The sequence below is a fragment of the Pteropus alecto genome, unplaced genomic scaffold (genome assembly GCF_000325575.1).
Source record: "Pteropus alecto unplaced genomic scaffold, ASM32557v1 scaffold1197, whole genome shotgun sequence".
Classification (NCBI taxonomy): Eukaryota; Metazoa; Chordata; class Mammalia; order Chiroptera; family Pteropodidae; genus Pteropus; species Pteropus alecto.
The window spans coordinates 625893-652049 of record NW_006441068.1 but is presented as its reverse complement, the minus strand read 5'-3'; the positions used below and the strand labels follow the sequence as shown (position 1 = coordinate 652049).

At 54.2% G+C, this 26157-nt stretch overlaps 2 protein-coding genes and 1 pseudogene across 11 annotated transcripts in view; 1 reads left to right on the top strand and 2 right to left on the bottom strand.

Annotated features, from left to right (window-relative positions):
• The window catches only part of ZNF219 (zinc finger protein 219), a 14369-nt gene extending 6423 nt beyond the window's left edge, over positions 1-7946 (top strand). For 2 of the 6 annotated variants that reach the window (XM_006918319.2, XM_025051378.1), the window contains exons 2-5: positions 4387-4473; positions 4759-6190; positions 6483-6614; positions 6860-7946. In XM_006918319.2, coding sequence (XP_006918381.1) covers positions 4468-4473; positions 4759-6190; positions 6483-6614; positions 6860-7461 — 2172 coding nt within the window. In that variant the 5' untranslated portion in view covers positions 4387-4467 and the 3' untranslated portion in view covers positions 7462-7946. The other 4 variants (XM_006918318.3, XM_025051377.1, XM_025051376.1 and 1 more) reach the window with 4 other exon arrangements.
• Positions 7947-8442: 496 nt separating this feature from the next.
• Positions 8443-26151, bottom strand: ARHGEF40 (Rho guanine nucleotide exchange factor 40). 5 transcript variants are annotated; one of them, XM_006918316.2, is made up of 24 exons: positions 26111-26151; positions 23145-23342; positions 21280-22525; positions 20960-21127; positions 20700-20820; positions 19994-20111; positions 19836-19907; positions 19587-19703; positions 18403-18498; positions 18207-18322; positions 17707-17833; positions 15877-15999; positions 15632-15775; positions 14520-15130; positions 14153-14387; positions 13727-13813; positions 13313-13528; positions 12414-12584; positions 11424-11601; positions 10586-10690; positions 10211-10354; positions 9580-9722; positions 9127-9173; positions 8443-8984 (listed from the first exon to the last, which is right to left on the bottom strand). In XM_006918316.2, exons 1-23 carry the CDS (start codon positions 26111-26113, stop codon positions 9132-9134), a joined length of 4581 nt encoding a protein of 1526 aa, XP_006918378.1. In that variant the 5' UTR covers positions 26114-26151; the 3' UTR covers positions 8443-8984; positions 9127-9131. The 5 variants fall into 5 exon arrangements, with proteins under 5 accessions (XP_006918378.1, XP_006918379.1, XP_015449884.1 ...); XM_006918317.2 differs by having other exon boundaries at positions 9580-9710; XM_015594398.1 differs by lacking the exon at positions 10211-10354 and having other exon boundaries at positions 9580-9710.
• Positions 18969-19087, bottom strand: LOC112484975 (annotated as a pseudogene).
• Positions 26152-26157: the final 6 nt, after the last annotated feature.

The following is a 26157-nucleotide window of genomic DNA, read 5'->3' as shown; positions in this document are numbered from 1 at the left end:
TCCGGGAAAGCGGACACCAAAGGGGAAAGGCCAGCGGTGGTGGGGGGGACGGGGACGGGCGTCTTTGTAGGGGCCCGAAGGCAGGGCGCGAGGGGCCTGGGGGTGCGGGGCGGCCGAGCGGTGATCCAGAGTGGATGAGAGCCCCCAGGCCCAGGTAGGGCTGATGGAAGAGGGGGAAGGGACCCAAACTCCCTGGGAGCAGGAGTGGGGGAGGGGAGTGGATGGGGGGTGCTTCCCTCTCTGCGTCCCAAACAAAGTGTCACAAAGAGCTCGGCCGGCGGCAGCAGCGGAGGCGGCTGCAACTCAGCTTTTGTTCTCCCGGCCTGGGTAGCTGAGCCCTGGCCTTCCAGTCTCCCAACCCTGCCCCCCATCATCCTTCTGGCTTATCTAACCCGGGAAGGGTCTGGGGTGCTGCCGGAAGAACCTCCTGTGCAGGATCACAGGTCCTGCCCTACTTGCCAACCTACCTCTGGGAAGTGGATTTTCCCAGAGGCTCTCCTGCCCACCCCCACCCCCTAATCCCAGGACTGAGGCCCATATGGGTGCTAAGACTGACCTTTCTAGGTTCAGCTCCAGTTAAGGGGACTTAGGGCTGGCTCCACGCCCTCTCCCCCAAATCCAGGTCCTCCACAACTTTCAGAAGAGGGGTCAAGTTGGGACATGCCTCTGGAATAGGATTCACAATGTTGAGATGGCAGTAGGTGAGCAGGTGTACCTTCCCCTTGCCTTCTGCTGTATATTTGGAGTCTAGACTGAGATTCCATGTCCCCAACTCCGGTTGGTGAGGATGGAGGAAAGGGGGCTTTACCAAGAACTCAGTGTAAAAGCTGTGACTGGGGTCAGTTTGGAGGAGCTACCTGAGCCGTGAGGTTCAGAGGACCATGGAGAAGAGACCATAAAAGTGAGCTATTGGGATGTCTGTGTGATAAAGGTCTTGACTCGAGACCACCTACGAAGCTCCCTCTCCTTTTAACCCCGTCTAATGCAATAATCATAATTGTTAGAGGACTTGGGAGGTGTAGGATTCTCAACAGATGGGAAAACATCAAGAATTAGAAATGACTCGTGACAGAGGCCTAGTCATGACCACACCTCAGTAGTCCTGAACTCTTGCCCCTTACACTTTGACCCCAAAAACTTTTGAACCACATGGCTTGAGGGACAATCTGCATGGTCTTCCGTCCAGCGTATGTTTCTATGTATCTGTCCCTGTTGTTTCTCAGAGTCTTCTCACCAACCTCTCCATCCTTCCCTCACAGTAAGGTTTGGTGGTTCACACCCCCTTCCCCACTAGCACTCCCAGCACATAAAAGTAATTGGCTTGTTGCTTTGGAAAGATTTCTGATCCCTACCCCTGGCCTTGCATCCTTATGGAACCCAAATAAGGGCAAGATAACCCTGAATTCCCAGTAGGGGTGGAAAGTAGGTCAGTGCTACTGTCTGGCTAAGTCTCATGGATGGTGTTGAGGGCCTGACTATTAAAAAAACTTGATCATTGCCCATGGGCAGTACATTTATGACCTGGGTTCCAAGACAGTTAATAGAATCTTGAGCCCTGTTAATGCTTTCTCCTATTGAGAAAAACTCATAAGATCAGGTGCCTAGGACCTGGTGTGGTGTGGAGGTGATTCAGAATCTGTTGACTTGGACTAGGAGGGTCTCTCAGTGGGTTCTGTTGATTTGAGGCCACCATCTGGGGAAACTTACCCAGCTTGAGAATACAGCTCTAATTTGGGTCTTCTTGTGGATCACTGCATTTCCATCCTAGAAATTGCTGTGTGCACAGCAGGTTTTTTTGTTTTGTTTTGGGGGAAGGAGCTTTGCCCTATTCCTTCTTTACTTGCCTCAGATACAAGGTCAACCTCTCATTAGTTATTTTGCTTGCTATTCTACAGGCAGTTTCAGGGGCCCTAGAATCTTCTCAGAATCAGAGTATGTGCCCATAGGTTAGTCAGCTATGACCATGCAGTATTCCCAGCCTTCTCCCTCCTCCCCCACCATCTGCTTCCTCTGAATATACCAGATTGGCTGTACACCAGGATGTTCCGGGAATCCCCAGGAGAGCAACAGAATGTGATGGACCCAAATACGATGCCTCAGTCACTCATTCTGGGATGTACAAACTGTAACTGTCAGGACACTCCTTATAGCTAATTAAAATTCTTCTAGTTACATCTATTTTCTATTACATCTGTCTATTTTCAGTGTCATCCAAAAGGCAAAAATAATCCCCCTGGTACCACTGTTCTCTCCTTCCCCTCCCCCATGGCTCCCAGATAGGAATTAAAAAAAAAAATCCTCTAGCTTTTCTCAGCTGTAACTATGGTGCTAAAATGGCAAACGTAGCCCCTCTAGCACTTCATAGCCCTATCTAGAGTACTGAGGTAGCCACAGTAGCTCCTCTGGTAGCCCACTGCACTCTCCATGGTACTGAAGAGATGACCATTTGTTTTAACTTCTCTCTGGGGTCCAGAAGAGTCCTGTGACTCAGAACTACAAAACTTTCAAGCTGGAAGGGACCATCAATATAAATTAGTCCATCCCCCTTACTTAACAGATGAGTAAACTGGGAGGTTAAGTGATTTACTGAAGATTGCAGGGCTATTAATGGTCAGACTGGGCCCACAATAGCCTTGTTACCACTCAGTCCTACTCTAATTCACCTTTCATGATATACTACTTAGTGAGCCTGGCTAGCTCTTGGTCCCAGGAAAAGGATTTATTTGGAGAATCCAGAAGACGAGAGCGGATGCTCTTAATTTGGTGCTAAAAAAATACAAATATTTGGTGGTGGAGGTTGTTTAGTGACCCTTGGACAAGAACACTTTGTTAATTAACTTCCTGTTAATAAAATTCCCATAACCCAGATTCCACATGTAACAGGTACCTGCCTGTTATGGTGTCTTATCACACTCACTAAATACCAAAAATTAAAGAAGCCTCAGACCTCCAGAGCCTCTTCTCTTTGCTGATAAGTAAATTGGGCTGACTCCTGGCCCAGTTCTCTTCCACTAAAGATCCTTAAGCAAAGTAATGCTTGAGTCCTTTTCTTTGTCAGTAACCCATTTCAGTTTCACAATGTCTATTGTAAGGAAGTTCTTTATTTTATATCTCAAATATTCTTTCTATCTCAGACCAAAAAAAAAAAAAAAAAAAAAAAGGTTAGGCCCACATTTGTCTAGCCTTGACTAGAAAAAATTCTACATGTAAGCAGGAAGGTATACTGACCAATTTCTGGTCATTGTCCCAGGCCTATTTCCATGAATCTTAATTCTGGGATTGCTTCTAAGTCCTAATGCTAACCTCCTCTGCAGCTTAGAATCAGGAGACTGCCCCCCCACCCCCACCCCATCCTCTTCTCAGTGCTCTTCTCCTTCCTTAGAACTGGAGCTCTGCACATCCCAGGCCCAGGGAATTTTAGCCTGGAGAATTTTAACCCTTTCTTGCTCAGAGCATGTGCTGAGCCCCTATCTGTGCAGATGGCCCAGCCCCGCCCCCCGTCCCTCACTCCAGCCTCTTGAGCTCAGAGCCAGTGTAATCCTCCTCTTGTGTGAGGGAGCCTCTCCCCTGCAGAGAGGAGGAAAGCCTGCTTCGGAACAGCCCTGGACAAAGGGGCTGAGATGCCCCATCAAACTGCAGGCTCCAAGGTTTGAAACATGGGGATGAATCCTATCTGGTATTTGCAGTTTTTAACCCCTTCTCCAGGCCAGCAGCGCCCCTGAACTTCCACTCCTCCCCCCCAACTCTCTCTTCATTCCCTCTCCCTCTGGCTCTCTCCCCCTTCGTGCCCCTCCCCCTCTGTCTGTCTCCAGACTCTCTGCTGCTGGGAGGTGTTTCTCTCCCATGCATGAATGAGTCTCTGTAATGAATGGAAATGAATGGATCAGGAATCCAAGCGGAGGGAGGGAGAATGAGGGGGAAAGACAGAAAGACAGGGTAAGGGCAGAAGGAAGGATTGTGGAGCCCGGAGGGATGTTTGGCTGGCTGGTTAGTTAGGGGTCTGAGAGCAACTAGTCCCATTTGGATAACTGGAGAGTATGGCAAGCCCACCCCACTGGCTCATCAAGCTGCAAAGCCCAAACTAAATGAGAGGGTTATACTGTGATGGTCCCCCTCCACCACCAGGGGTGGTGGTGGTAGTTCTGGACCAGGCATTTAAAACCTATTTGGGGGAAGAAGTATGTTATCCGGGAGCTTTGTGAGCTTGGCAAATCAAGGAGTACAAGTTTTGAAGACAGCAGCCCCCTCCTGCCTCAGGATGCAAGGAGGGAGAAGGGATAGGTTTCAGTAATACAAGGTGCTAAGATTGTGGGGTTGGGGGTGACACTTCCCAGTGCTGAAAATCAGGACTCATCTTTTACTCCAAATCTGTCTCTCTTGCTTTAGCTCTTCAGCACCTGTTGCCTTCACTAGCAGCTTTTCCTCCTCCTCTGCACTCCCCAGAACCAAAGAATGTGAAGGGGGTCCATGGAGGTGAGTGAAGCTCTGGCCTGAACCTGCAAGTACCTACAACTACAGTCCCTCTCTTCCCTACCTCTCTCTTCTGGCCTGTCATTATTAGAAGTTATCTCTGTGGCCCCAACAGCTCCATTTCCATTCATTTCCCCAAATTCCCCAAGGTGAGTGGGAAGGGTACCCAGTGTACCTGGTTCAGGCCCCAGCCCACCTTCCCTCGGGTTCTTCTGGCCCTCCATGCCTTTGCTTACTCCACAACTCTCCTTTCTCCACCCTTTGCTCTATATACTTCTTTCTCCACAGGGCTCACGTCCCCGTGCCCCGGGTGGCCATTTAGCGCCGTCACCGCCGGCCTTCGACGGCGAACTGGATCTGCAGCGCTACTCTAACGGGCCAGGAGTGAGCGTGGGGTCTTCAGTAATGGGAGCGGTGGGCTGGTCTGAGAGTCGCGCTGGCGAAAGACGCTTTCCCTGCCCTGTATGCGGGAAGCGCTTCCGTTTCAACTCCATCCTGGCTTTGCACCTGAGGGCACATCCAGGTGCCCAGGCCTTCCAGTGCCCGCACTGCGGCCACCGGGCAGCGCAGCGGGCCCTATTGCGCTCGCACCTGCGCACACACCAGCCTGAGCGCCCGCGCAGCCCTGCCGCGCGCCTGTTGCTGGAGTTGGAGGAGCGTGCGCTATTGCGCGAGGCCCGGTTGGGGAGACCCCGAAGCTCAGGGGGCGTGCAGGTCACCCCTGCCACTGAGGGCCTGGCACGGCCCCAAGCTCCTTCGTCGTCCGCCTTCCGTTGTCCCTTCTGCAAAGGCAAGTTTCGCACCGCGGCGGAGCGCGAACGCCACTTGCACATCCTACACAGGCCCTGGAAGTGCGGCCTGTGTAGTTTCGGTTCCAGCCAGGAGGAGGAGCTGCTGCACCACAGCCTGACGGCCCACGGAGCTCCTGAGCGCCCCCTGGCGGCCACTTCGGCCGCGCCCCAGCCTCAGCCCCCACCACAGCCTGAATCCAGATCAGTCCCCAAGCCGGAGCCAGAGCCGGAGCTGGAACCTGACCCGGAGCCTGAACGTGCGGCAACCCCTGCCCCTGCGCCCGCCGCCCCTGAGGAGCCCCCTGCGCCTCCAGAGTTCCGTTGTCAAGTGTGTGGTCAGAGCTTTACGCAGTCTTGGTTTCTCAAGGGCCACATGCGCAAGCACAAGGCCTCCTTCGATCATGCGTGCCCTGTGTGTGGCCGATGTTTCAAGGAGCCCTGGTTCCTTAAGAACCATATGAAAGTGCACGCCAGCAAGCTGGGCCCACTGCGTGCCCCGGGGCCTGGTTCCGGGCCTGCCCGAGCCCCCCAGCCTCCTGACCTGGGTCTGCTGGCCTATGAGCCGCTGGGCCCTGCGCTTCTCTTGGCCCCAGCGCCCACACCAGCTGAGCGCCGTGAGCCTGCGAGCCTCCTAGGCTACCTGAGCCTGCGAGCTGGCGAAGCCCGGCCCAATGGCGAGGGCGCTGAGCCTGGGGCTGGCCGCAGCTTCGGAGGCTTCCGCCCCCTGCCTTCTGCTCTCCCAGCCCGGGCTCGGCGGCACCGTGCCGAGGAGCCTGAAGAGGAAGAGGAGGTGGTGGAGGCCGAGGAGGAGACCTGGGCCCGGAACAGGGCACTGGGCCCTCTGGCGTCACTGCACCCGCGCCCAGGGGAGGGGCCCGGGCACTCTGCACAGGCTGTGGGGGCCACGGCAAGACCTACTGCCACACAGGGTACGTAAGGGGCTTCTCCGAGATTTTCCAAATCCTGGGCATCTCTGACACCACCACTCTCCTCCTGTACTCTTCCTTTAAAAAAGCACCTGCGTCTTATTTCTTGCCTTCCCCCCCTTGGAGCTTTACCACCTTCTGAGACCACCAACTCAATTTACAGCAAATCCAACTCATTCCCCCAAGCATGCTGTTTCCTCCTGGGCCCAATTTTCTGGGGTCGTTGTGGGGTGCGCGGTTCTTATAGGATTAGGGCAAAGGTACCCTCTGACTTCCTTTAACGCTTGTATTGCAGAAGAGAATGGGCTGTTAATTGGAGGGACCCGGCCTGAAGGGGGCCGAGGGGCCACTGGCAAGGATTGTCCCTTCTGCGGAAAATCTTTCCGCTCAGCGCATCACCTCAAAGTGCACCTGCGAGTGCACACAGGTAAGGGGGCAGCCTCCAGGACGAGGAGAACACTGGAGGGCAGGAAGAGAGGTGAGAGGGCCACTAGAGATGACGTTCAGCAGCCTTCACACTGGCCAGATGAGGACGTTGGGCAGTCCTTTATTAAATCAGAGGGGTGGAGAGGCAGTATATTTTCCTGGTCCAGAGATCTGTACATTGAGCGAAATGCAGATGGGGCGGGCAGCGGTCATTATTGTGACTTTACCGCACACTCCTCTCCCCAGGCGAGCGGCCCTACAAGTGTCCGCACTGCGACTATGCAGGCACCCAATCCGGCTCGCTCAAGTATCACCTGCAGCGCCATCACCGGGAGCAGAGGAGTGGGGCCGGCCCTGGGCCACCCCCAGAGCCGCCACCCCCTTCCCAGCGGGGTTCGGCCCAGACGCCCGGAGCCAAGGCAGCTCCGCAGCCTGCGACCTGGATAGAGGGTGCCACGAGTCCCCGGCCTTCCAGTGGTGCTGGGCCGGGGTCCCGTCGAAAGCCCTCCAGCCCTGGGAGGACCCTGCGCAACGGGCGAGGCGGTGAGGCCGAACCCCTGGACCTGTCCCTGCGGGCGGGGCCGGGAGGCGAGGCCGGGCCGGGGGGTGCCCTTCACCGTTGCCTCTTCTGCCCTTTCGCCACTGGAGCCCCTGAGCTCATGGCCTTGCATCTGCAAGTGCACCACAGCCGCCGAGCTCGGGGCCGCCGGCCGCCCCAGGCTGATACATCTCAGCCCTATGTCCGAGCACCGTCAGGAGAGACCCCTCCCAGTCCTCCGCAGGAAGGGGAGGAGGGCCCCGGGCTGTCGAGATCCGGAGAGGTGGGGCTGGGGGGCCAAGAACGGTAGGGAGCCCTCTTAGGGGCGGTTAGCTTAGTGAGCTTACCCCGCCGGAGCGGGGGAGCGCTAGAGGTAGTTGGGTAGAGCAGCCAGCAGGGGGCAGCATGGGACCCATATCCCAGCCCCAGGTGGACCAGAGGTGAAGGTTGTGGAGGGCATAGGAGAGTGGGCGGGAAGTACCCACCCAGCCCAGGGGAGTCACAGTGCCTTAGAAGTGGCAGGGGTGAGGATCAAAGAACGGGGTCCCAGGGCTGGCAGAGAGGGTTGTGCCCCTATTGAGGAGCCACTCTGCCAGTCCTTGCTGGTCCATAGGCGTGAGAGTTTATTTTTGTACAATGGGTGGGGGTGGGGGGGCACTGTACCCTTCTAAGCCCCTTTAGGGGCCCTGTAGACGTCGCTATTTTTGGTACGATTCCTGTCATCCCTGTCGCAGAGTTGTGTCCCCAATAAACAGGTGTCTTAAGGCACAGGATGCAGTGTCTGTCTATGTCCTGTCCTTCTTGGGCCAGTCTGTCCAGGAAAGAGGCACCTCTTTAGGCATTTATCACCCAAAGAGCCTGATAACAAAAGTGGAATCTTGGGTTTACCCCCAGGCTTTGGCTTCAGTAGCTCTGGGGTGGGGCCCAGGAATTAGCATTTAGCAAGTAGCCTAGAGGATTCTCATGTACTGTGTGATCTGAGGACCTAATTTTGAGGTCTGCTGGACTGTGCCGAATCCCAGCTTGACAGTGACTAGCTCAACTTCAACAAGTGGGTGCAAGTGTGAGAGGAGGAGCTCCAAAGGGTGCATTGAGCCACTGGGAGCCACTGTGGAGGAGGCACATTTTCCCAGGCCTGGCCCATACTCAGCTTTGGGCCAGGAAGGGGTACAGAGTATCTTGTAGCCTTGGTTTTATTTTCTGTGTTCTAGTTAATGGCTGAGGGGAAGTGTTGAAGTTAGTAGTATCACCTCAACCCAGAGGACTGCTCTCTAGCTCTTTGGACACAAAGTGTGAGTAAATACATTTAATAGAACAATAGTATTGTAATAACAGTAATTACATATATAAAGTTTGTAGTTCCCCACCTCACCCTCATAAAATGGCTTGCATAGCTGTTTCTTATGACATCCCAGAATGGAGTCACCAGGAATTATGGTTGACCTGGCAGAGACGAGTCTTCTCAGGGAGACCCAGAAGGTGGGAAGAAGGGGAGAACACTGGCTGTCTGGGGAGGCCTGACGTGGGGGCGGTGCCCTGGGAGTATGGCCCAGGATGGCCTAGGATGGGGAAGGACTGCACCAGGGATAATTTCCCTGCCTCCAGGGTATGAAGGCAAGCAAGTATGGCCACTCTGGTTCCTGAGGGAAGGCACCCAGCTGGGGAGAGCTATAGAGATAGCGGTAGCAGGGAAACACGCTGGTCCTTTGACCTCTCTGTCCAGGAAGCAGAGGGAAGGAAGTCAGTGCTCTTCCAGTCCTTCACTATGTCCCACTGCCATCCCACACCAAAATGTGCTGAGAGGAGGGACTGTAGCCAAGTTCTGGATTTTCTCTAGAAGCCAGGAGAGAAGAGGGAGATGGGTTGGGAGAAGGAAGAGGCTGACTCCCAAGCAGCTGGGGGTGGGGGGGAGGAAGGATGGTACATGCAAGTGGGAAAGGGTGTTGTATGTGGTAGAAAAGGGGTACCAACTCACCCAGGTCACAGAGGCGTGGTGGGGTCACTCAAGGCTCGAGCATGACTCTTAGAGGAGAGAAACTTCAGTGAATTGAAAGGATAAGAAATGACCTCTTTCCTATATTCCCCTTCTCTCTCCCCTAAGCCTGTCAGTTCACCTCTTTTCTCCCCAGTTTCTGAATTTGCTGATTTAATCCAAGTCCAAACCAGGCTGTTGGCATTCTCCCCTTTCCATCTACTTTTGCAGTGTGCTACTTATTAAAGATTCCTTTTCACTTCTGACCTTAGTGCCTCTCAGCCAGGCCTGGATGAGAGGAGAAAGGCAGACTGGACAGTATATCCAACCTGTAGCCTCTCTGGGAGCACAGGCTCACTGGCTCCCCCTGCCTTCCATGGGTTGAAAGATCAGAAGAGCCCATCCAGAAAGTGGCCCAAGAGGTCACCCATGCCCAGCCCTATTGCAGGGACTTACCTGCCGGGATAGCCCTAAGATTCCTCCACTGGCCAGAGTGGGAGTGCTGCTCCCAGGGTGGGGGGGTTGCAGGCTGGGGCTGTTTCTTGGTCCTGGGGACACATCTCCAGAAGAGTCAAGTGTTTCTGGGGCTGGAGGGGAAGCTAGGGTGAGAGCAGGGTATTGAACCCCTCTAGATTACCTTAAGCAACCAAGCTGCTCCATCAGGGAAGAAAAAGCTCCATAGCAACAGGAAGCTGTGAGTCACTATAGCAATCCACTTGCAAGAGACACCCCCTACCAAGAGGCAGGAAATGTCAGCAGCATCATTAGAGCAACCAGGGAAGAAGCGACAGGAAACTATAAGGATTGCCGTGGTGAACCAGGAGGGTACAACAGGAAGCTGAGGCAGTTTCCATAGAAACCCAAGGAGAGCTAGAGAGAGAGGTACAGAAGTGCTTCTTAGCAACAGGCTGCTGTAAGTATTACCCTAGCAACCAGATGGAAGGCTCTTTTAGCAATTGGGAAGCTGTAAATAGTTGTCATGGCAACTGGGCTACTTGGCTAGAGAAAGGAATTGCTCAGCAGCAAGCAGCCTGAACATCACATAATGACCCAGCTGTTGGGAGCCACCCCTTGAGAGGTGCCTCACCCAGGGAAATTTGCTTGACGTCCAGATCCCAGGCCTCCTCCTCGACGCGGGCAGGTAGGGAGCAGGCTCCCGGTGAGAGGCCGGGAAGGGAAGGGCCGGCATGCTCAAAGGATGACACGGCCACGGAGGCCCGGGTGCGGGCAGCTGCAGAGAGTGGGGGGTGGGGAGGGTGGGGTACTGGTGTGGAAAAGCCCTCCTGGCTCCCTGAAAAGACCCTCCATCTCATAGAGGGCCTCCCAGTCAGTCCCACAATTTCTGGGAAGACATATCCATTCACTACCCTTTCTCACTTTCTACCTTGTCTCCCCACTCATTGTGCCCTCAGTGTCAAGGTCTTGACTTCTGGGGGCCAACCCCCAGCACTGTGGCCCTCACCTCTTCCAGTGAGTAGGGCACTCAGTGTCCGCTCTCCAAGGGCCTTGATGTCCAGGAAGGGTTTATTTCCGATGCCCATGGAGACCATCTGCTGCACTCGGAGCTCTAGGGAACAGAGACCCTGTCACCAACCTCCTTTTGCCCCTTCTCTGCTCTAGCCCTAGCATCATCTTGGTCCACTCTTCCTTTTGCTCCTTCCCAACTCTCATCTCTCTCTCTTATTCTCCTGGTATCTCATTACTCTTCCTGTTGACTGTCACGACATGGATGGAGACAGTGGTCCTCGACTTCTTCCCCACATACGTCTCTCCTTTCCTGTATGTTGCATCCTGTCCATTTACCATTCCAGCTGCCCAACTTCTTCCCTATATTTTGGGAGTGAAACTCACATTTTTACATACCTTTATCGTTAATCAAGTGCTTTCATATATATCACCTTATTTAATTCTCCCTATCACACCAAAATGTAGATATTACTTTTCATTTTTTTTCAGATGAGTAGAATGAGGTTCAGAGAATTCAAAACAAAACAAAACCCAGCAAAACTCCCAAAACTAGACCAGGTCATACAGACCAATTCCAGTGAACATTTTCTTACTCTTTTTGCCCAGCCATTTGCTTTTGCTTCCCTGAAATTTGCTAGATTCCTCTTTCCTTTTGGAATACCTGAGACTAATTTCTATCTCATCAATCTCTCTCTAATCATATCTTGAATCTTCTCATAAGTAATTCCTTCTCCATTCTACACCCTGTTGTCCCAAGTGGTCTTCACACTCTCCAGCTAACCTCCTGCTATAACCTTGACCCCTAAGCACCCTCCCCAGGCTTTGCCTGGTACCCTTGTTGTAGGCTGCTTGTCTCCACAGCAACTGGGCAATAGAACTTGTCCACTTGAGTTTGATCTCTGGTGAGGCTGCCTGCAGAGTGTATGCCTCTCGTGCACGCCGCCGCCGAAACCACAGCTCAAAGCAGAGCCCGCTGTCCCCGATGTTTTCTGTTAGCCCCATGTCAGCAGTCTGAGAAAGAGCAGAGGAGAGGGTTGAGGATGAAGTGAATCCCAGATAGATAGTGCCACATGGAAAAGCATTACACTTAGCCTGGCATCTGGTAGACGTTCAGTAAATGTTTGCCCAACACCTACCATGGGCCAAGTGCTCGACATTTAGTCTCCATAGCAACCATAATTTACAGAAGGGGAATGCCCAGAGACATGAAGCAACTTGCCTAAGAGCTTATCACAGCTTATTAGAAAAGGAAGGTTCAAACCCATGCCTATGTTATTGCAAACCTAATCTTTTTTTCTCTACACCATACTCCCCCCTGAAGGGCTGGAATTAGTGTCGGGGGACAAAGTCTAGAAAACCTTAGAATCATGCCACACAACTTGATCTAGGACCATAGGTCATGACCTGTGTTTACCTGGATACCAGGGCTGTTTTCCTAAAGCAATGCCTGCCTCTTGGCTTCTTAGTTCCCATCAAGTTAAGCCACATATATATTGTGTCCTTTCTCCTTATCCCCCTGACCACCTCTGACTGAAAAGGCATGTGTGTTCTTAATGAGAAGGGTCGTCCTCCTTTCTGACTTGGAATGCCTCATGAGTCTCCTTCATGAACAGTGAGGAAAACCCCAAGGAGTAGACCTATGACAGGGATTTTTATCACCCTGACACCCTAACTGATGGTTGGTTACAGGCCAAAGCCTGTTCTAGATGATGGAGTTTCTGAACCTCGGTTGGGGTTGAAGTTCCAAAATATCCCGATTCTTGAGAAGATCACGACTTCCTGTCTTATTCCCCACCACCCGTTTATTCCTGCAGGCATTGTACCTTAAAGGCCTGCTTGTAAACAAAGGTCTCCGACCCCCCCTCAGAGCCCTTGAGCTTGCTGAACAGGAGGAGATGCTCAAAGAGAAAGACATGGCGAAGGCACTTTTTTCGGCCACAGATGACAGTGAAGGGGTCCCGGTGTAGGAGCTGTCCCTGTTCCTTCAGATCTGTCTGGAGGAAGGAAAAGGAAAGGTCGTTGGCCCTGGAGGATTTTGTGTATATTTTATGGGGAGTAAAAATGGGATTTATAGGGTAAGGGCCTAATGACTAATTCTCAGGGAAAGTCTGGAAATTAAGGAAGCCCTAATTTGGCCTGGAATCCACCTACTGGTCACTACACACAGAATACCTGGCTTAGTAGCACAGCCCGCCTCTGAAAACGAAAGGTACATTGCATAGTAGGGTTTACAGCCTCCACTATGGGAACCCTTTGAATGTTGGAGGGGAAAGCACAATTTCGCCTCAGGAAGATAATCAGCAAAGAATCAATGGGAAAGAAGTCTATCCCAGAGGCGGTAGGTTTCCAACCTGTTCTGGAACCTGTTCTGGGCTGGAAAGAGACTAGGTAGAGAATAAGGTATGTGTTAAGTGCTGAGATGCAGGAGGAAGTGCAGGAAGATAATTCTTATCTTAAGGAAAGGTAAGAATTCGGAAAGGCATAGGAAAGGACAGGCAGACGTAGAATCATGGTATGATGGGCAGGACATAGCTTCTTTATTTATAGCTGAACCTGAGGCCCAGTGAAGTTCAATGACTTGACTATGGCCATCCAACTGGTTAGAAATTACAGCCTGGGGTCCTCTAACCTCGAGTCGAGTTCTTTTTTCACCAGCCCAGACTGCTTCAGAGGCCACAGAACTAAGCAGTTTGAACTATAGTGACTGGGGCTCTGGCCTCACCTCGCAGCCACGCACGGCCTCCACAGCCAGCAGGTCTCTGCCACGGGTCTCTTGTTCCCGGAGCAGCTGCACAGCAGCCCCAAGAGCCTGGCGCTCAGAACTCAGTTCAGGCCCTGCTTCCTTTAGGAGCTCCTCCAGGAGCCGCCCATACCGAGCCAGCTGTTCCAGGGGCTGTTGCAGGGCCCGGGGCAGGTGAGGGCCACCCTCCATGGAGCCCTAGGTTAGAGGGGAGATAGACAGGCTCACCTGGCTTGCAATCCAGTGCCCGTTTCAGCAATTCTGGGAGATTATTGGTAGGTGATGTTCCTGGGCACATCCAGGAAAATATTTTTTTTCCTGAGAGATCTTGAATTTGGGTGGGCTTTACATCTTCCTGGCCCATCCCCTTCTCATGAAGGCTGGAGAAAAGGTTACCTTGATTGGGGGGCCGAGTGCAGCCAGACCATTCTCCAGTTTGTGTCGGTGCTTCACGTACTGGGCGTAAAGGCTGAACTGGTCCCCCTGTGCCAATAGATAAGTAAGCCATCTCCACAGACAAGCCCCTCCCTTTCCTCCTTTACATCCTCACTGCAGCCCAAAGGAAGGGCACGCCACCAGGGAGCACTCATTCTGCCTAGGGAATGACGCTTCCGTAGAGAAGGCCAGGCAGCACTTTAGGACAGGGATACAGAGGCTGAGTAGGTCCAGAGGGGTCCAGGGAATAGCACTAGGCCCCAGCATATTGGACTGTACATTTTGGTGGGGAGGGGGTGGGGAACATACTGAGAAGCAAGACCAAGTGGGTAGGGCTGAAATATCTGAAGGAAGAGGTCCTGGAAGAAGTTTTAGAGGATCACTCACATGGCGAAGGAAGCAGGCCCCAATGCGCAGGGGGTGGGTGGCGCAACCTTGAAGCTCCCGCAGAAAGTGTGTCCGATGGAAGCTTCGAAGCTTCTCCCGTACACTCAGGGCAGCGGCCCAGGTGCTGCGAAGTTCAGGGGTCAGCTCAGACCCAGGGTGTGGTACTGGCTCACTCAAAGTGGCCACGTACTCCTGTTCACAGGCAATCAGCTCAGATACCAGACGCTGCTGGGCACTGCAGGCACAACAAGGAGTGGCAGCGGAGGCTAGGACATGGGAGGGAGTCACCACCCCCCACAATGTCATATTCTTTTCCTGCTGGGCAGTCGGGCCTGCCTCTCAGGCACCAGTTGGGCAGGGCTCTTACCTGATGCTTCGCTTGCGCTCCATCCGGGGCGTGCCTACTCCCCAAGGCCCATCCGGCCCCCCGGCCCGGCCCAGCAGCACATGTTCCCGGGGTGAGCACGTTCTGTCTACCACCTCAGTACTGGTGACCTCCAGGCCTCGTATCAGCACGGTCCTTGGTGGCCTGCCCTCTGCTTCTGGAGCCAGTTCAGGGCCCTCCTCCTCATAGTCCTCCCCACAGGGGGCCAGAGAGCAGTGGGATGGGGCTGCCCGTGGCCCAGGGCTGCTGGGGAGCAGCAGGGAGCTGAGGCTGGGTGAGGGGCTATGGGGTCCCCGCTGAGCCCCTCCACTGCTGGCACTGTCCGCCCGTCGTCGCCGGTGGCCCTGTGGACTAGCTTCCTCTCCCAGCTGTTGCTGAATCCTCCTCTCCAGCTCTTGACAACGGGCCCGGCAGCGGCCCCATTCTCTCAGGGCTGCTGGGCTCCCCAGGTCCAGGGCCAAGGCGCGCATCTCCTGGAAGGTGCCGGCGCTGGGCTCTGGGGCCCGCCGAAGGGCCAGGGCTGCCAGCACTGCCTCTCGACCTGGCCCTGCTCCTGCCAGCCTGGCGGAACCTTCATCCACCCATTCATGTGCCTGCAAGGCCAAAGGGGTTAGGAATGTGGAGAGGATGGAATGAGGTCCTGTGCTGCTCCCACATGCTGCAGATGACAGTTCCTGTCCTTTTTAGCTGATGGCTTCTCAATGTCCGTCACCTTCCCAGTCCTCTCAGAACACATCCCCTCACTATTCCAGCATCACTGCCTGACCATGCCACTCCGAGCTGGTATGGAGACAGCGGTCTAGATGAAAGAATATGCACTACTTCTATAAATTTATTAGTGGCAGACTCTGCACTAAGTGTTTTTTATATATTGCTTATATAATCCTCATAGCAGCCCTGCAAGGTGGGTGCTTGTGGAGGCACACTCAGGTTTGGTATCTTGTCCCAGGTCATTTAGCAAGTAGGTGGCAGAACCAATAGTGAAAGCCAAGCAGATGGCCCCCTGAGTCCTTGCTTTTGACAACGACCCAACCAGCCTCTCCAGACAAAAGAAAGACAATGGTGGGCATAGAAGAAAGAGGCTGTGCACACACCTGCTGGAAGAAGCGCTGTAACCGCAGTGCCCGGTGGAGGCCACTCTCAACCTGCTCCAGCCGCTGTTCAAAAATATCCAGAACCTTCTGGGAGGCAGTGTCCTCCTCTAGGTCCAAGGCCTCCCGTGCTTGGGCCAGGCGCTCCTGGAGAAGGGAGGCTGTGCTCAGACGTGGTCCTGAGTCCCACTCAGTCTCCCACTTCCTCCTGCATGTCTCCTCTCACCTGCCCCTCTCCCCCTTCTCACCTGAACTTCAGCACTGAAAGCCCGGAATTGGAGCTCTGTCTCCTGCAGGGCAGATAGGGAGTCTCCGGGCACAGTGAAACTCACCAGCTGCTCCTCCCCTGGGCCCGAGAGCCACTGCAGCACCTGGGGCAGACGGGGTGGGAGAGAGGGCTGTGAGGGAGGAAGAGGCTGTGCAGGAAGAAGGAAGAAGAAAGCTGAGATTCAGCTCCAACCCCACCACTCAATCCACAGAACCTTGGGTGGACCATTTCATCTCAGCTGTGAAGTGGGAATGATAACAGTGAATGGTAGTAGTTTCCACAAAGCCAAGTGAGAAAATGAGTAAGAGATCTCTGTAAAGCACCAGATGAAGGAAAAGCTGGGCTGGCAGGATGCACTGACGCAGGTGGGTTAGGGCTCCAGGGCTATGCCTGGAGGTGAAATAGATAAAATGGGAGTTAGCCTGAGGCAGGATGAGGGGATGAGGACCGAAAGGAGAGCCAGGAGAAATTTCACATTCACCAAACCAATGATGGGCGGGCAGGGAGCCCAGTGACCAGGCTTGGAGACATGGCCCAAGAGGGAGGTGTGTGTGTGTATGTGTGTGCGCACAAACACACTGCTCTAGTTGCCGATTACGGGCTCTAGGGACTCATGTTGATTCTGGGATATTTGATCAAAAAAGTCAAATTTCCCTCTGAAGAAAGGCTGGAAGCTGAGTGAGACAGTCTGAGGATGAGAAGTCAGAATGTTCCTAATAACCAGAGCCAACAATGAATGCTGCTGTAATCTTTTGCTGAATTCATTTGGTCATCCTAACACCCCTGTAAGTGTTATCATCATCCCCATTCCATAGATGGGGACTTGGGAACTCAGAGACGCTTCAAGACTTGTCCAACGTCTCACTCCTAGCAGAGCTAGAACTTAAGCTGAGCACTTTAGGCTCCACATTCTGTGTGCTAACGGCTTTTAAACAGTCGAGGAAAACGGCTAACAAGCAAGCACGTAAGCAGTAGAGGTACAACACCTTGGATACTGGGATGGAGGAAGCCAATGTGCAGAAATCCCAGGAAACAGCCCTGCCACCCCACCCCCTTCCCTGCCTTTTGAACATTGGCTCTGAGATGACCCTTCCCTGAGGTGTTCACTCACCATGCTTGGGGCTGGGGAGAAACAATCAGATTTCAAAGCCCCTTTTACCCCACCTGGATGGAGAGAGGGAGAAACAATCAGATTTCAAAGCCCCTTTTACCCGACCTGGTAGGATGGAGAGCAAATCCTTATGGGATTCTTAACCCCAGGAGAGAAGAACCAAGATTGAGAGAAGCCATGAATCTTCCCCACAAAGAGGCCTTGGTTCCCAAGGCATTTAAGGCTTTCATTACCCTCTCCTTCCAAGGTGGAGGGAGGTGGGAATCTTTTGAGCTTCAGGTTTGGGGGATGATATTGTATAAGAAATTGAGGGAGCATGGGTGGCAGTGAGCTAAAGAGCTGGTATCGGTAGATGTTTATTAGTTTTGCACTAAGGAGGCAGGCACTCCAGTCAATCAGCAATTCCCAGACCCGTAGGATACCAGAGCATCTCTCACAGTCACTAAAGATTCTTGATCAAACATAAACAGTGGGGAGGGGGAGATCTGGCTTTTCTTCTTTTCTGGTCCTGAGATTCTATCTCCCTCTTGACTCTCACACTGACCACGACCAAGCTCCAGGGGAGGTGAGGAGAGAGGGAGGGCCAGTCAACCAAGACAGGTTAGGAGGACACCATCAACTCTAAGTATCAGCAGAAAAGGGGCTGCTGGAGGCCAGGCCCCTAAGCCGAGAAAGAGGGTCCGGGGGGTCCTGTCTCACCTGCTGGAGTCGGTGCAGGCGTTGCCGCTGCTCCTGCTGTTGCACATGCAGGTTGGAGAGACGCACGAGCTGGTGAATGGCTTCATCCACCTCCTGATACAGTGTAGCTGGGCCTGGGCCCTCCAGCCTGGGGAAGGGGTGGGGAGGCAGAATGAACCATTGTCTTTGTCACCCCACCCTTCCATCCTTTCACCCCAACATGAGAGGCGGCACAATATTGTGGGTCAGAGTATGGCCCTAGATTTGAATCCCAACTCTTCCATTTACTGACTAACCTTGGCCAAGACATTTAACATTCCTGATCCTCCAAATCCCCATTTTTAATTGTAACTAGCACGTAGGAACCTTGTGAGGATTATGGGATAATTAGTGGGAAAATCATAATATCTTGTCCAGATACACGCTCAGTAAGAATGATTTGGCAGCTAAGATTTATTGGCAGCCCTCTACTGTGACTCCATTTGCCATGTCCACTTGCCCACCCCACACCCGCCTCATACTTGCTGCTGTGGGTGGAGCGCAGCCTCATCAGGATGGCACCACCGTCCCTCTGCAGCTCTGTCAGCCGGGGATCTGCCAGCACCTTCCGTAGGGGCTCAGGCATTCCTACCACCTCCTGGGAGCAGGGAGCAGTTGACTGTTGGGGTTCCATCAGAGCCCACACCCCGCACCCTTTTGTCCCATCTCATTTCATACCTCTCCCTCTGGCTCTGCTGCTCCCTCCAGCTCCGCGATGGCTTGCCGTACAGAGCCCAGCACACCTTGGCACAGGCGGCACAGCCTTGCCACCTCCTGAAACACGCACATAAGGATGGAGTCCAGGGACAGAGTTTAAAATACGGAGCCTCAGCCCTAGGGTGGAGGTGGGTAGTTCCAGAGACTTTTTTGGAGGCAATGCTGGCTTCAGCTGCTGAATTTGTTGCTTACTAATTGTATAACCTGTCCAAGGTTATACAATTAGTAAACCTCAGGTTCCTTAACTGTAAAGTCCAGATAAGACACACCAGATTTTGTGAGGTTTAAAGAGATGCTGCTATGTAAGCACCTAGCATGGGCCTGACACACTGTGCAGCTTAGTAAACACGAGTCCTTTCCTCTATCTATGCTGGGTCTTCACCCTATAAAAGTCTCCTCTCGGCCTTTTCAGATCCATGTCCCCTTTGATACATGGCTTAGAGACCATGTTACAGACCCCCTTTAATGCTCAGCTCAGATCATGTTTATACCTCTTTTCTTTTTCTTTTTCTCTTTCTTTTTTTAAACGCCTATAGCACCTGGTATTCCAAGGTGGTTTTCCATCCAAGTGCTAACCAGACCCGACATTGCTTAGCTTCCGAGATCAGACGAGATCCAGCACATTCAGGGTGGCATGGCCGTAGACTTATACCTCTTTTCTTGAATACTCACGGCACTTAGCTTCATAGAGTCAGATTATATCACAATTGCTGTACTTTGTGGGCAAGAATCTTGAGGCTTGGCTGCTGGTGCACAGAACAGGTACAGAAAAGCACCATCTCCAGAAGTGAGGTACAATAACTTGTCCAAGGTCACACGGAACCAGAACCAGCCTTCCTGATTCTCAGCTCTTTCCAGAACCCCAGTGACACTATTTTGTACTGTTCTCTAGTTGTTTCTGACCTATCTCCCGCCAAAAATCATATGCAGTTTAATGTCATATTGAGAATTTATTTAATATACTCCTCTAGTCTCTTCAGTAGCCTATGGTTTGTGAGCCATAAATATTTATTAAATTGAATGGAAGGGAAACCAGTTTTTCCCAACTCCTTGGGCATGTCTCAGATCTGCTTTTTCTCTTACAATGTCCTCAGCTGGGTCAGTCCTGGCTTCCGGTGTTCTGGGGTGGGAAAGGCGAAGCTTACCTGGTGTGTCTCTACCCAGTGGCTCGGAGAGGGCTCCCTGTGACCTCCCAAGTCCCACTGCAGCTCCTCTGGCTTGGCCACTCTTTTCAGATCATTCTCTGACAGCAGCTCAGCACCCTGTAGTCATATGAAAGCAAGGGGTTTCTCATCTGGGCACTCAGGGGTTCAGGGACCACCCTGGGGCTCCAGCCAGCCTCTTCTCCACTCTCCACTACTGAGGGGGACTAGGTGGGAGTGAGGGGCTCAAACCTGAAGTCCACAGAGCTCAGTGGGAGGGTCATCGTTACTGAGAAGCAGCAGCCGCTGAACGAGGGGAGAGTCCTGAGGGGGGAAGAATAACCCTAAACTGTGGGCAACTGGAAGGCCTGGGATGGCTACCAGGGAAGAGTTTGGATCAGGAGAAGTACCTGTCTCAAAGGGTCAGTTTCCTGAAGTTGACTCAGGACAGGAATGAGCGCTGGAGGCAGGGGAGGTGCCTTGCGAAGGTCTAGCAGGATGGACAGCCCCAATATCTGCAGATCAGGCCTGTGAGGGCAGGAAGATCCAGGGAGGCAGTGATGTGTGTGTGTGTGTGTGTGTGTGTGTTGGGAAGAAAGAGGTACAGGACCTGGCTTTAGTGTTACTAGTTCACAGGGGAAGTTTGTTAGTTCCTGGTATGTTCCTGGAGGCAATGGGCCAATGGCCAAAGTCTAGGATGGGTGTCTAAGAGGTGATAACCCAGTAATAAGGAGTCTATATTCACATGGCTACTAGGTCACAGGATCAGGGTCTAGAAAATTAAGAATTCCATGCTCTTGAGGGTATAAATTCAATGCCAGCATGTAGCATGGTCCCTAATAGGTTCTTGGTGCTCAATATAGTTGTTGAATGAGTGAATCGATGTCCTGATAATCTGGCTAATGTTTCAGGATATCGGAAGTCAGCAATGTTGATTTTGAGGAGTGATGTAGATATCCTAAAAGGCAGGGGATCAGTAAAGTCAGAGGTTAATGACTTGGAAAACATGAGAGTTGAAGAAGTAGGTGTCCTAGAGGTCAGGCTGTCAATGTTCTGAGAAGAAAGGAGGTCAAGGTCCTCATGACTCAGGAGGTTAGTGTGCAGGGCCTTGGTTACCTGAGCAGTGAGTGGAGGTAATGAAGAGCAGCGCTCAGCATGTCTTGGGAGGGTGGGGGCTCCTCAGGAGAGCACGGTGGGGTAATGGTCAGCAGAGCTCGCCCACTCTGGTCCACCCCTCCTGAAGACACAAAACGGCCAGGCTGTCCTGGCTGGGGGCAGGCCTAGGCTACCTCCCATCCACCCTGCCTCCCTCTGCACCCCACCCCAACTGTTCTCTTTCCTTGACCCTTTTCTCTTCAACACTGATGCCCACTGACCAGTCAGGATGAGAAATCCAGATGCCATCAAGTCCCAAGCTATGTCAGGGTCATCAGAGATGGAGACTGGAGGAGCCTCTTCTGAGATACTGTTCCCTTTCACTTCCTGCACAGTCTCCAGGGGTAGTGTTGGGGCATCTGAAAGGAGCCCTTCGGGACCTGTGGGTCCTGCACAGACATGGGCAGAGCTATGGGCCTGAAGTGAGGCTGGGTGTGGCTGTTCTGCTCCCAGCCTCACCTCTGCTCCTCCTCCAGCCCCCTTCCGGAGGCCTATCAAACGCAGGCTGGCCCTTGCCCCACTGGTCTCAGTGTCATCTCACCTGCCATGCACACGAGGCTTGGTCCTTCCTGTTCTTTCTCTCTGGCCCTCTCTTCTATAGGCCCACAAGCTTCTGGGGACCGAGGCTCTTTTTCGTCTGTTTGTTTGAGTTCCTCTTTCGGCCCAGACTCTGGCTTCCTCGAGCCTTCATGCTCCTCCATAACCAGGCCGCCTCCTGGAAGTTCATGCTCATTTGGTGAAGGCAGATTGATGAGGACTTCCTGTTGGCTGGTCTCCTCCTTGTCCCCAGGGATCAGTGGGACACTGTCCCCTGCTCGGCTAAGAGCCCCTTTGCCTGCAGCTCGCTTCTTTCTCCTGTTTCCTTTGCCTGTCCTCCGAGGGGTGCCAGGTGGTCCTTCACCTCCCTGGCCCGCTCCTCCCCCAACTTCCCCTGGCCTCAGGGGGCAGGATTCTGAGGCTTCCCCCAGTGCCTCTGCTGGGGGCTCAGATACCTCCAGGGCTGGTGCCTCTGGGAGAGCCTCAGCTCCCGGGGGAGAGCCGGGGGAGGGTCCGCTGCTGCTCCCCTCACCGGGTGGGCGTGCCCCATCCTGGTCCCGAGGGCCTGGACCCTTCTGGTGCATCCACGCTCGGTGTCTCCGGTGCCTGCCCTTCCCTCCAGCACCCTTGCGGGTGGGTACTGTCCGGGTCCTGGAGAGGCCTGAGGAGCCCTCAGCATCCATGGGGCTCCCCCTCACAGGCAGTGTCACCTCCAGTAGCTCCACATACTCGCCCTCAGGTCCTTCAGCAGGGGCATTATGCCCATCCCCAGGACTCCTGGTGCCCAGGGCTTCCTCAGGGAGTGGAGGGCTGGGGAGCCCTGGGGGTCCAGAGGGCAGCTCTGGGGGCGGTGTGCTTGGCTGATGTCCTACCACGAGGCCTCCTTTGTGCACAAACCGGGGGCAAATGAGTTCAGCCCAGGGTAGCCGCTGAATCCCAGAGGGTGAGGAGAGCAGGCAGGTACTGAGGCGACCTGCCGACCGGTCCTTATTGATGCCTTGTAGCCACTCAGGTGTGAATAGGTAGGCACAGGCCTCACTGGGCACAGGCAGCTCCTGTACGCGCCCACCCCCAGGGGCCAGGCACTTAAGTACCAGGCGGGGTGCTTGGGCTGCCGAGGGCACCACTTGCAGGTAGAAGTCCCCTGGGCGCAGCAGCTGCCAGGGCAGGGCTGCTAGCTGCACCACCACCTGCTCATGCAAGCAGAGGGGCCAGCCCTCATGGAAGAAGAGGAAACCGCTGTACTGGGCCTGGAGAGAGAGATGGGAGGCTGTGCTCAGGCCTCTGCAGATGAAACCAACAGGAGGGGGCAGTTAGAATGGGATCATCTTAGGCAGGGGTGGCCTTATGCCTGATGGGTTATAACTCCAGGGGAGCAAGAGGGGTTATCTTGGCGTGTTCATATGGCAGAGGACAGGCTTGGGACTGGTCAGTTTTCTGGTGGTAGGAAGCTAGTTCTGTGTGTGGGAGGGTAAGAACTGAGTCATTTCAAAGACATTGTCAGCAGATGCCATTGTCTTGGAGGAGTCAGAGACTCTTAGGAAGTCTTTATATCTGTAAAGTAAAGGATCTCTGTTGAGCCATGTCTGGGGGAGTTAGTATCCTGAGTAATCAATATGAGGGAAAATATGTCTGGAATTGGATCTGAAGGGTCAGGGTCTTTGGGAGTTGATGTTTCTTAAGGGGTCAATATTTGGGGAAGATGAGCGTCTGTGTGTGTGTGCGCTAGCATCTGAGGGGCAGTGCCTCTGGGGGATCAGTATGGGAAGGTGGCAACTCTGGGTGGAAAGAATTTAGTTGGTTTAGCTACTCTCTGGAGTAAGGCAGAGGATCTCATGGGAGATAAAACAGGGATGCACAGCCACTCACACAGGCTTCCTGTTGGACCTTGGCAAGCAGGTGCTTGGCGGGCACCAGGAAGTCCAGAGTGTACCTCAGCGCATCTTCCCGATAAGTCCTCTCCACCACCTGGAACACCTGGCCCAACAGTGTGGGGGCCGTCGCCTCGAAGGGCGGGTACAGGGCAGCGAGCGTGCTCTGCACACAGTCCTCCACTGGTTCGGGCTCCTGGAAGAGACAAGATCAGGCTGCAGATCCCTAGGGATCACCCAAGCGTGGCTTCTTGGGACCCGTCGTGTGCACAGTGTGTGCACAGAGAGGGCCCTCAGGAAATGCTGGCTGAATTAGCCCAGGATGGGAGTGGGGCTGGGCCAAGTCAGAGTGTCCAGGCCTCATAGTGCACTCCATGCAAGAGCTCTGAGGTCTCGGCTTTGGAGATCAAGAAAGAATTTGCCGTGAATGTCTCTGTTCAGGGCAGTCCCTGGTTCTTATGAATCAGGGCAACTGCACAGGTCCTACCCAGGAGGGAAGAGACAGGCTCCTGGGACGTCAGGGGACTTACTGATGGCTGAGAGCTCTGTAGGGTGGGGGGCTTTCAAACAGCCACCGCAGGTCCCTCCTCACACGACCTACCATCTGGATATCCCTATCTTAAGTGGCAGCGCCATCACCCAAGAACAATCATATGCTAGAGATGGTCATTGGGTGAGAAGGAGGGCTGTCTTTCTTGAGTTTTTCTAGCACCCCTCTTCCCTCTCTCAGAATGGCTATGAAGCAATCGTCCATTCCCAGAGCGTCCATTCCAAGAGCATGTGGGATTCGGTTACAAAGAACTGGGTGGGGACAGTTAAAAGAGGAAAAAGTCACAAAAGGAACACGTGGGGAAAGGAGCAACAGGCCTTGATGGTATGTATTGGAGATGAAATCTTTTCTGATTCCAGCAAGACCTCTCCACCAGCCTCTCTACCTTGAGCCACTGTCTCAAAAGACTAGGCCCTGCTTCCTCCAGACTTTCTTCCCTAAGTGAATCCAAGGGGTTATCATTCTCCAGCCCACACTCTATAAACAACTACCCCTCAGGCTATTCTTTTGCAAACTTATTTCTCTTTTAAGATGGCTTTGAAGTTCCTTTTATCGGATTTCCTTGCAGTAAATGAGCAAGAAGATGCTCACTGCTGAATTTTTCTAGTTCTTTACCTTACCCCGCCCCCCACTCCCACCCCTGCTTTTGCCCTGAAGACAAAACTGCATACTATTTTACTTTGAGTCTCTTCAGGCAGAGTTGCCTGCCTGTCCCGACCGTGAGAAGCTAGGGCAACCACTCCAGACCGGGACATTCAGTGCGTCAGAGACCCAGCCCCACTGAGTGTGGGCGAGCAGACAGACCCCCCAGTGTTCCGGGGACCCAGCCAGCGCAGTGAGCGTGCGTGGGTGGGGGGAGGGTGGAGATGGGCGGGGGTAGGCTGAGTGGGCCGTGCGCTCCGAGGCCAGGAGGGGGGAGCTAGTGCTGGAGCAGCGAGGCAGCTGCAACCCATTAGGGGCGGTGAGCTCATGGCTGAGCGAGAGTCTCAGCCACAGGAAACGACAGCGGCGGGAGGGGAGGAGGGGTCTGGGGTGGGAGGCGGCGGGCAGGAGCACAGACACCGGGCCTCCAGTCGGTCGGGACCAAAGGAGACCAAGAGACTGAGGAGGCAGCTGCAACCCATTAGGGGCGGTGAGCTCATGGCTGAGCGAGAGTCTCAGCCACAGGAAACGACAGCGGCGGGAGGGGAGGAGGGGTCTGGGGTGGGAGGCGGCGGGCAGGAGCACAGACACCGGGCCTCCAGTCGGTCGGGACCAAAGAGGAGACCAGAGAGACTGAGTCAGCTCTCCCTGGCCCAGTTCCTCTTCTTGCTCCAGACTCCTTGCCAGGGGGTGCCCTTCCTTCGGTAGAGCAGCCCCGGTACTGCTCCTCCTCCTCTTCTACTCACCGCAGGGAGCGCCCCCTGGCAGGGCCTCTCCCCCTCCTCCACTCTCTGCAGTGAGCACCCCCTAGGCCGTGTCCTCCCCACCTCACCCCCGCAGTGGGCGCTCTCTGGCAGTGCCCACTCCTGCAGTGATTCTTCAGCGAGTACTTCTGGAGTTAAAGTTCACAGTATAGTGTCCACTCCCGTTGGTATGGGCTTCCCCTTTTAACTCTGCCCTCCGGCTTCCTGTGCCCTAAATTGCTGCTGCCAGGGTCCCCTAGCCCCTGCAGGGAGCTCTGCCAGTGCTTTCTCCCCTCTGCAGCGGGAATATTCTGAGACTGCTTCGGTTCCCTGCAGCGTGAGCTCGGGGGCACTCTCCCGATACCTCACAACTCCCATCTCTTGTCTGTTCTGGCAGCGTCACGCCCCCTGGCACTGTGAGCCCCCTTCCCCATTCTGTCCACTATCCTGAGGTAGCCTCTCTTCTCCGCAGGAATTTCCCACTTTGGCAATGTCCCTGGCCCCAGCCCAGCCCCAGCTGTGGCCGGTCCCCCAGGGCCGGATGGGTGGGTCCGGCTCACCGGGCTGGGGACCGGGATGGAAAATGGTGGTTCCAGGCAGGTCAGTTCTCATGACCTGAGGCCGGGCCCCTTCTAGGGCGGCTGCAGCACCCAACCCCCAGGGGTCTCCCGCGGGTAAGGAGCTGGGACCAGGAGGGGGAGGGAAGATCCTGCAAAGGAAGGCACGGGTCAGGACAGAGGACAGCTAGGGGAGGTGTGTGGATTAGGGGAGAGACTCAGAGGAGGATGGGGGAAGGGGCGGAGAAGAGGAGGAAGAAAGAAAGGGAGAGGGCAATGCCCACTGGGGATAGAGCCAGACAGTGGGGCAGACAGACAGATCAAAGAAAAGAAGGGGGGATGGGAGGGAGGAGAGTCCCAGGAGCGCTCGACAGCCCAAAGCAGGCGCAGGAGGCACCAAGCTGGGGGCTGGCGGCCCAAAGCGGGCTGTGCGAAGGCGGCGAGGACACCGGGGTTGCGACGCGGGACTCACCATGGCTCGACGCGGGGTCGCGTCCGACGCTTGGGCGGGCGGGGCCG

What these genes read in the sequence shown, in the direction of transcription:
- ARHGEF40 (XM_006918316.2), bottom strand. An exon ending in CGCTCCACCCACAGCAGCAA is followed by an intron (nt 17,834 to 18,206) that starts GTATGAGGCGGG and finishes CCCCTTCCCCAG; the next exon opens with GCTGGAGGGCCCAGGCCCAG. An exon ending in CTTTCAGTGCTGAAGTTCAG is followed by an intron (nt 15,776 to 15,876) that starts GTGAGAAGGGGG and finishes TCCCTTCTCCAG; the next exon opens with GAGCGCCTGGCCCAAGCACG.